We start from the raw sequence: 9668 nt of genomic DNA on the forward strand, positions 1-9668 counted from the left end.
TTTAGTTATCATTATAACTTATAAGTAACTTTATTTATATATTTATATTTTACATGCAACATTTATACTCAAATATATTGATAACTAGATATGGTTCATGACATTTTTTTTTCTTTTGGATAACGATAACATTAGTGAATCATAAACTTAAAAATTTGGGAACTATTTTAACTTTTATCAATGAGTATCTGTGTTTATTTGTTCTCTTATTTTATTAAAAGAAATATAAAGACAACATAATCAAATTTGTTATTTTTTTGCACGTCGAAAAAAAAATACGTGTTATAGCAGGTTGAACCAAACACAAAAAGTTTGGGTACAGATCATATATTTTGTAACTTGTTTTGGACACGTTTTTGACCCAATTCCGACTGGGTCGAATTCAAGCTCTTAACTTTACTAATCAATTTAACCCTTTTGTCAGATTTTCACATTTCACTATTACAGAGACTTAAGCACTTATACAGAATGAGCAACCTGCAGGAACATAAAATGGGAGAAAGGCATTAATCCTACTAAATCTTAACCATGCACCACCCCCCCCCCCCCCCCTTCCCCCCCTCAAAAGAGACTACGAATGCGTTTGGATTCAACTGAAAAGGGGGCTGCGTTTTGCGTTTCAAGCCTTTTTTTTTTTCCAGCCGCAGATGTTGACCAAGTCTTTCGTGAACAGTGCATCCGTGCACTGTTCACGGACCCACAAATTTTACTTTTCAGCCACTTTTTCATTAAAAATGGGTCCCGCGGTACTATTCACACATTTTAAAATTATTTTGCTACAGTATTTTCAGTTTTCAGTTTTCAATTTTCAGCAATAAGTTCTATCCAAACAGACCCTACATATCTGGTAAATGTAATAATTTAGCATATCAGGGAACATTAAGTATTTGGCGTCCTCATAGTACATGTTGTTGTTGGGAATTGGGAATTCACACACCTTAATTCAAACCTAGATCCTCATCTCCCTCATCACCAGTATCATCTTCACTCAGCTCAGCATGTTCCTCAAGTGAGACATTGGAAATTAACTCCCCAACCTTGTTTTCTTCATTGGCTGTAGCTTTGGCTGAACTTTTAGATTTATCTTTGTTCATCTGGTGGAATTGAGGGGGGGAAAATTAAACAATAAGGAAACACGTGCAGTACAAAAGCATAAGGATAAAGGGAACAAGTACAGAGCACTCTTATTAGCATAGTGTCTCTTTTTCTTTTTATAAGTCACACAAGAAGCAGTAGATTACCTTTTAAAAAAAAATTGGTGAGTTTCACATGCACCTAGTGGGCTTAAGTTTTAAACCCATGACCTTACCCTTCATCCCATTATTATAGAAAGAGAAAGTGTCAATTGAATTAGCTCATGGGAAGTAACAAGCAGGTTTTGAACCCACAACCATATTCTCTACCCATTCTTCTGTAAGAAGAAGGTATGATTTAAGATAGAGGTAAATAGCAATAGTTTTTATTTTTTTATAAGTAGTCATTAGCAATAGTTGAACCCTGTAATAAGTAAAGTACCACGGCACGGGACAGGATCTAATCCAAAACTATGCACATGAAAACAAGCTCAACTTGGTAAGAACTAGAAGTATATGTAAATAGAACAATAACTGGACAAGGAGACACAATTAGAGATACATGTAAACACAGAATAAAATGCGCAGAGAAATGACATATATTATGTAAATGCAAGAACCATATCAATATGGTATTCATAATGCAAAATAACATTCAAAGTAAACAGATGATGTGTCATCCTGAACCTGGGAGGAAATTTGGCCGACCAGGCAAAAAAGATAGCAATTTACAACTTGTATCTTATCTCTTGTCCAATAAAACAGACAAGAAAGGAGTACAGTCATCTTAGCCTCACTATTAGTCTAAGATTTACTAAGCTGATCAATGAGGAGGCTGCAATTTTCCAGGAGTCTAGAAAGCTGCTTATTTTCCTACTCTCTATATATCACATGATTAAGTATTTTCTGAATGCCTACATTAATTAGCTCAATTAAGAGTCATAACAAGAAGGGTCTGAAATTCTAAAGTTAATTTCCCTAACACTTATCAAAAACATGTTTCCTTTCCACTCTTCTTTCTGTGGAAGGGGTCCTAGTAAGTTCAACACATAGTTAATACAACTGCCAAAAATAATCTAGAAGTTTTAAAACGAACGAGACATTGTCCCGTTAAGCTGAGTATCGTGAAAATTAGTCTCTTGGAATATGTTGCTGTGTATGATCAAAATTTAGAAGCTACAGCATGATTACCTATTTCTCAGTATAGCATTGATGATAAAAGGATTTTATGAATAACAAAAGGTAGATCCACATCATAAAGTGTGTTGATTTTAAACTGTATAATATATAGGACCATATAGGATTTCATTTCTCATTACCTATATACAATACAAGTATGAAAGAATGAAAGAACTGAACGGATCAAAAGTGCATCTGAGCCTTATAAAAAAATATCAAATAGCTGAAAAGCATTGCTTTAGAGAGCTTACTGCACGTAGCAGAGTCCTCCGGTCTCTTTCTCGAGCATTCTTAATGGCCTACAACAAAATCACCAAATCCATTAGCTTTTAACACACAAAACCAAGCCTTATCTGCACAATTCATACAAATCATTTGACAGTGGGGAGGAAATAAAATAAAATAACAACCTCGTCAAGCAACTTCTGCTCGGCCTCTACTTCTGAAGAATCTCTACAAGAACAAACACCAAATGAACAAAATTTCATACACCCAAAAAATAAATAATAAATATAAATATATCAAAGCTATAAATTTTTCAAACAAAACCTTCCGACTATACGACCCACACGGCAACGGCATTTTGCGCATACACTCTGCTCCTTAGCACAACCTACATCCACATCAACCCAATTCCTAAATTCTAGATTAACCAAAACCCAATAGCACAAAAAAAAAGGGGCTCAATAACAGATTAAAGCCAGATCTAACTTTGCCCAACAAATTACTAGCCAAAAAAAAAAAATCTTTGCCCAAAATTCAATTCAGTCCAATTACTTTTACTTTTATTCGATGTAATCTTTTACTTCTATTCTAACCCCTCTAAAGGAAGTAGAAAACGAATAAAATTTAGAACTGAAATGAATAAATCAAAAGTTATAAGACACTTGAATCTTGGGCAAAATCAGAGAGTGCACTCTGTAATTTAGCACCAAAAAAAAAATGTATTTAACAAAACAAAGCAGAGCTACAAATGGCCTATTTGGTAGTATATTCCAATACAAATTTCAACAAACTTCAAAACATGCTTTACTATTTTCAATTGTAAAAGCTTTGATTGCGAAACACAAACCAGGACAGAGATTATGGTAAGCTTGACGAACGGCGCGTTTGGAACATCGTTGACTGCCACAAATATTAATTCAAATTGTGATGTTATTGAAATCTAAAATCAACTATTTCCCAATATACTATATATGAAGACAAAGAAGAAAAAGAAAATACCATTTGGCAGGTTCGGTGAGGGACTTGTATTTTCCGTAACGGCGTTTCCATTCGATCTGCTCTTTACAACGTAGGCACACGCCCGTAACCTCGGACAACGGCCTAAACCTTCCGCCGACTTCCTGTCATAATATGAAATACCTTTTTCCTAAGTAAAATGTTTTTCCAGAAATGGGAATTAAGAAAGAGAAAATTCGATTATTTGTTGTAATACCGTTTCGTTGATCTTGACGCCGGCGTTGGGTTTCCAGGCGAATTTGTTTTGGTGCTTTGGGGGTCCTTGCCTGCTGCCCATTTTTTTTGGGGCCGGGGGGGGGGGGGGGGGGGGGGGGGGTGGTGTTGGGCGGTGTTTCGTTCGCTGAGTATATATAGTGTTATTTATGAGAGAGGTTTTAGTCCGGGGTTTTGATTTTAAAGGATGACCTAATCGTGTTGCTAATTGCTGTAGTATAAACGACACGACGTGTCGTTTCCTTATCAGGCCCCAAATTTCCTTTTTCTTTTTCTTTTTTGAGAAACAGGCCCCAAATTTCCAATTGAGGGTTTTTAAAAGAAAAATGCATGCACACAATTTTTTCACAATAAATTATAAATGGTGAGTTGTTATTAGTTGTTACGGATAGATTTAAATTAAAATTAGTAACAACTTATCACTTATGATTTATTAGCCTCAAACCCGTGCGATGCACGGAAAAATTATTATAAATTAGACAAATTCTTCATTTCTTTTTTTTTTTACTTTAATTAAATATCTCATCTTTTTCTTTATATTTTGAGAGTTTAGTATAAAAAATTTGTATAATATACTTGGAAACAGGGATGACAATATTTGGCACGACACAACTTTTTACGAGTTAGTATTTAGTGTAAAAGAGTTCGTGTTAATCAGGTCAACACACTTTACCTAATTAATAAATAGGTCAGTTTTGCGTTGACTTGCTTAACCCGCAATCAATCCAAAACAATCGAACTTATATAAATAATTGTCATTATTTTTATTTAAAACAAATTTGAATTCTAAATATAAGTAATAAAATACTAATTTTACTTTTATCCAACATATATAAGAATGTATTGTGTGAGGAAGGTGGGTCTAGGAGTACATATTTATATGCAGATTGGGCCAGAGGCCCAATCCGAGGACATTAAGCAGTCCGAGTATGGGTAAACATCTTACTAAGAGTCTGTGTTAGTTAATAAAGAAGCGAAGTCTGACTGTGGTCATCCGAGAAGTTGGTCCAAGGAGGAATATATCCTCGAATCAACTAAGCAAAGGTTGGAATGTGTTATCCACCATCCAGAGGCAACGTCCCATGAGATTCTGTTGATAAGGATATGCGTCATAGGGGTATAGGACAAAGGAAATCCATGAAATATCTAAAGAAAAAGCTGATGTCACCGCATTGAATGCTTTGCAACTAACTCTCTGGCCGCATTAATAAGGAAGTGATGACTGAGTAGCAGGGCTCAGCTTTATAGCTATCTTCAAAAGTTTCAAAAAGGAGCTGATGGGACAAGTATCCTACCCGAAAATTTGATCCATACATGGAGGGTAGAGAGAGGAGAAAAGGAAGTATAAAAGGAAAAGGAAAGCCCTAGAATTGGGGGATTGAGAGAGGAAGAAAGAAAATACTGTAGACATAAGAATACTATCCGTAATCTGTCTTTAAGAAAGAGAAATATAAGATCCAGTCTCCTCGGCTTGAGTCTAAGGACAATTTTCGTTACACAAACTATCTCATCCGTGTCATATTGTGATCTAACTCATTATCTTTGTTATCTAAAACTCACTAAAATCTAGATTTCTAACCCACTCTCTACAAATTCATTGTATTGGGCTTTGTGGGCCTATCTCTTTCCTGTTTTTGGGCTTAGGTGCAAAATTATGTCCTTACAATTGGCGCCGTCTGTGGGGATCTGGTACTTTAGTAGGTTGTAACATTATGGTAGGCTCAGGTCTACACTCTGAATCTTGTGTTAGGGACATATTTTTATATAATTCGCATATCTTTTGATAAAACGCACTTTACTTGTATTTGGGTAAATCTAAGTAGATTCAAGATAATCATTACAAGTGATTAAACTGCAGACAGATTACTCAAGAACTACTCAAGAAAAGTGTAATCTGTAGGTCTCGATACCTCCTCGACAGAAGCTCGATTTATCGAGATTCATTAAAGCTCGACAGATGTCTTGATCTATCGAGCTTACAGATTCAGTTTATAGCCAGCAACGTTTTTATTCTAAAAGGTTATTTGTTTATAGGTTTGTATAATTCTTATTGGACTAGGAAAGCCCAAGGTTTGTGTAAATCTATTAGGAATAAGAGAGCCCATTAAGCTCCTATTTAAAGGAGGTGGAAAAAGAAAAACCTAACCCTAGAGAGCTTCATAATGTTTTCTTTTTGAAACCTTAACCTCCTCTTACAGAAGAAAGAGTTCTTGCTGCGTTTCTTGTACGCCTTTGGGTTATGTAACCAAGCAAAGTCTCTTGCACCAACATTGAAGATCTTATTGGTGTTTCTATGTGAAGCTGTTGCAAATTAATTACAACAATCAAAGGGTTGCTGTGGAATTAGTCACGTACTAGGATTCGTGCAAAGGAGTAAGCCGCATATTGGGATCCGCACAATTGGTTAGTCACGTACTAGGAGCTGTGCATTGAAATGAGAGATTGTCACTACAAAACAAGTCTAATGGGGTATTGGGGTAAAGGTTCAACTGTAGGTTGCTAGAAGGTACTGGGATTCCTTTACTTGTAACCGCTTGTTGTGATAATAGTGAATTCTCGAGAGTGGTGACCTTAAAATCACTCGGTGGGGTTTTTGCCTTGGAGGTTTTCCCCATTCGTAAACAAATTACAGTGTCAAATTTTTTTTCCGCTGCACTTTAGTTTATTGGTGATTTGTTTATGCTACCATGCGTTTGCATGTTAAATTGATTAATTAATTCAACTTGGCTAATTAATCAATTAATCCATCACAATGGGTCAATAAGTTTTTGACCTATCATCTTGAAAGAAATAGGGACCGAAAGGGTAGTGTTCATACTGCCCACACTAGCAAGAGCCACACAAAGCGGAAGCAGAGTCTCTCATAAGGAAAATGCTAGGGCTATGCAGCGAGAGATTGACCGTTTAAAGAGGAAGTTGCGCCACAAACGGCGAAAGCAAACTCCCTCCTTTTTTTACTCTTCTTCTGAAGATGGGGATAGCAGTTACAGGCCCAGATCAAGGACTCCCCTTAGTAAGTTTTTCTCCTAAGGAAGGACAACCCTCATGGCTGCAGAAGTAGGAACTCATCTTGCAGAGGCCTGGGAAATGATGCTATGAGTAGAGCATTGAACCAAATTTCCAAGTCACCATTCTCACGTAGAATTGAAGGAGGGAAACTTCCTCGACTATTCGCTCAGCCAACGTTCACCGTATACAATGGCCGAATAGACCCTATGGAGCATGTGAGCCATTTCAACCAGAGGATGGCTATGCACTCCAAGAATAAGGCTTTAATGTGCAAGGTTTTCCCATCTAGCCTCGGACCTGTGGCAATGAGATGTTTAACCGCTTGGGGGGGGGGGCAGGCTCTATTGACTCCTTTATAGAACTCACTCGAGCGTTTGGGTCTCACTTTATTACGTGTAGTAGAGTTCCTCAGCCCTTAGATTCGTTGCTGTCCATGACCATACAAGAAGGGGAAACCCTGAAAACATACTCTGATAGGTACTAGGAGATGTTTAATGAGATCGACGGGGATTTTGACAATGTAGCAATAAGGACTTTCAAGGTTGGCCTACCTGTCAAGCATGATTTGAGGAAATCATTGACCAAGAGGCCTGTGAGGAGTGTGCGCTAGCTCATGGACCGTATCGAAGAGTATAAGCGGGTTGAAGAAGACTAACAACAGGGTAAGGGGAAGGCGAAGGTTATCCCTCAAGAGATGAGGGATTTCAGGTCGGACAGATACAACAATAACAGACCCCAAAGAGATTTTGTTAGGCAATCCGGGCCTACAGCTCCTCAAGTAGTCAACACGATATTTCGAGAACCAGTACATCAAGTTTTGGAGAAAATCAAGAACAAGCCATACTTCAAATGGCCAAATAGGATGGCAGGGGACCCTATGAGGCGTAATCAAAATCTTCATTGCCAGTATCATTGGGAAATGGGCCATACCACCGAGGATTATAGGACTTTGTGGAATCACTTGGAGCAACTAGTCAAGGATGGAAGATTAAAACAGTTTTTGTATCGGCCTAATGGACAGGGAGACCACTCAGGATCAATAACTCAAGGAAACACTTCTTTAAGGCCTCCTTTGGGCACGATTAACTTTATCTGCTGCTCCTGGAAGGACTAGTTCTCGTCCTTCCAGAGTGATGTCTGTAGCACGAACACTCGCCAAGGACTCTAATTCTGAGCTGAAAAGGGTTAGGGGAAATATCTAACTAGTGTTGAGCTTTTCAAAAGAAGACAAGATTGGGACTATGCAGCCACACGATGATGCTTTGGTGGTCACGCTCAGGATAGGAGGGTATGATTTGAAGAGGGTGATAGTAGACCAAGGCAATGGTGTAGAGATTATGTACCCTGACTTATACAAAGGGCTAGACTTAAAATTGGAGGACTTGGCAGTCTATGATTCACCATTAATAAGCTTTGATGGGAAAATTGTCATTCCAAAAGGCCAAATTAGATTACTTGTGCAAGCAGGTTCAGAGATAGTAGAAGTGGACTTCATCGTGGTGGATGCTTACTCTCCCTATAAACTGTTTCCTCAACTCTACATTTGAAGGTGAAATATCCGTCGGGGGACCAAATTGAAAAGCTGATTAGGAGTCAATCCATGGCTAGACAGTGTATGGCGGCTGTAATTATGCATCAGCTTGAAGTTGAATCCTCGGCCTCTGCTAAGGGGGGCTCATAACAATCAAAGACCTCGGTCATGCCCATGTAGGCAGCGTTAGAAAAGCTTGTGTGTGAGAAGCTGGAGGAAGTTGTTATAGATGATGACCTAGAAAAAAATTTTCAGGTCGGAGCTTAGTTGCCTGCCCAAGAGAAGGAGGAGCTGATTGTATTTTTGAAGAGGAACGTCGATGTATTCGCGTGGAATGCCTATGAAGCCCCTAGGTAGACCCAAATTCCATTTGTCATCATCTAAATGTCAACCCGGCCTTCATTCCAAAGAAGCAACCACCACGACATTCATTTAAGAAGCATTTTGATGCTGTTAAGGTGGAAGTGAACAAGCTCAAGAAGGCGAGGGCTATCAAAAAAGTGTTCTACCCTGAATAGTTGGCCAATACAGTAGTGGTAAAGAAGAAGAATGGAAAGTGGCGCGTATGTATTGACTTCACAGATTTGAATAAAGCTTGTCCCAAGGATCCTTTCCCCATGCCTCGGATAAACCAGTTGGTCGATGCTACTGTGGGCCATCCTCGAATGAGTTTTCTAGATACCTTTCAAGGATATCATCAGATACGTTTGGCTTTAGATGACCAAGAGAAGACAGCTTTTGTTACTCCTATAGGGAATTATCACTACAAAGTAATGCCCTTTGACTTGAAGAATGCTGGGTCTACTTATCACAGGACGATGAGCAGGATGTTTGAGCCACAACTAGGGAAGAACATTGAGATTTATATAGATGATATGGTGATCAAGAGTAAAATAGAGTCCGGGCATGTTGGTGATCTCAAGAATGTATTTGAGATATTGCAAAAGCACAATTTACGCCTTAATGCTTCTAAATGCTCTTTCGGCGTTGGTTTAGCAAAATTCTTAGGGTACATAGTCACTCACCGAGGAATTGAAGTCAATCCTGACCAGATCAAAGCAATCAACAATTTACAGCCACCTCGGAATCCTAAAGAAGTCCAGAAGTTGACAGGGATGACCACTGCTCTGAACCGGTTCATTTCTCGATCTGCAGACAATTGTAGACCCTTCTTCCAGTTGTTGAATAAGTGGAAGGGCTTTAGATGGACAGAGGAATGTGTTTTGGCCTTTAGGCAATTAAAAGAATACCTATCTCGACCTCTTATCATGTCCAATCCCGAGGTGGATGAAGTCTTGTTTGCATATATTGTTGTTGCTTCCCATGCGATGAGCTTGGTGCTGATACGAGTTGACAATGTGCAAAGACCAGTATTGTCAAGACCCAAATCCATGAAACATGAATTTAGATACCTGACTAAC

At 38.3% G+C, this 9668-nt stretch overlaps 1 protein-coding gene across 1 annotated transcript; it reads right to left on the reverse strand.

Moving 5' to 3' along the window:
- Nucleotides 1-819: 819 nt before the first annotated feature.
- LOC142605867 (uncharacterized) lies at nucleotides 820-3784 on the reverse strand. Its single transcript, XM_075777298.1, has 7 exons — nucleotides 3691-3784; nucleotides 3477-3598; nucleotides 3325-3377; nucleotides 2802-2865; nucleotides 2663-2705; nucleotides 2504-2551; nucleotides 820-1094 (listed from the first exon to the last, which is right to left on the reverse strand). Exons 1-7 carry the CDS (start codon nucleotides 3769-3771, stop codon nucleotides 939-941), a joined length of 567 nt encoding a protein of 188 aa, XP_075633413.1. The 5' UTR covers nucleotides 3772-3784; the 3' UTR covers nucleotides 820-938.
- Between the last annotated feature and the right edge of the window lie 5884 nt (nucleotides 3785-9668).

This window comes from Castanea sativa, chromosome 1 (genome assembly GCF_040712315.1).
Source record: "Castanea sativa cultivar Marrone di Chiusa Pesio chromosome 1, ASM4071231v1".
NCBI classification, from domain to species: domain Eukaryota; kingdom Viridiplantae; phylum Streptophyta; class Magnoliopsida; order Fagales; family Fagaceae; genus Castanea; species Castanea sativa.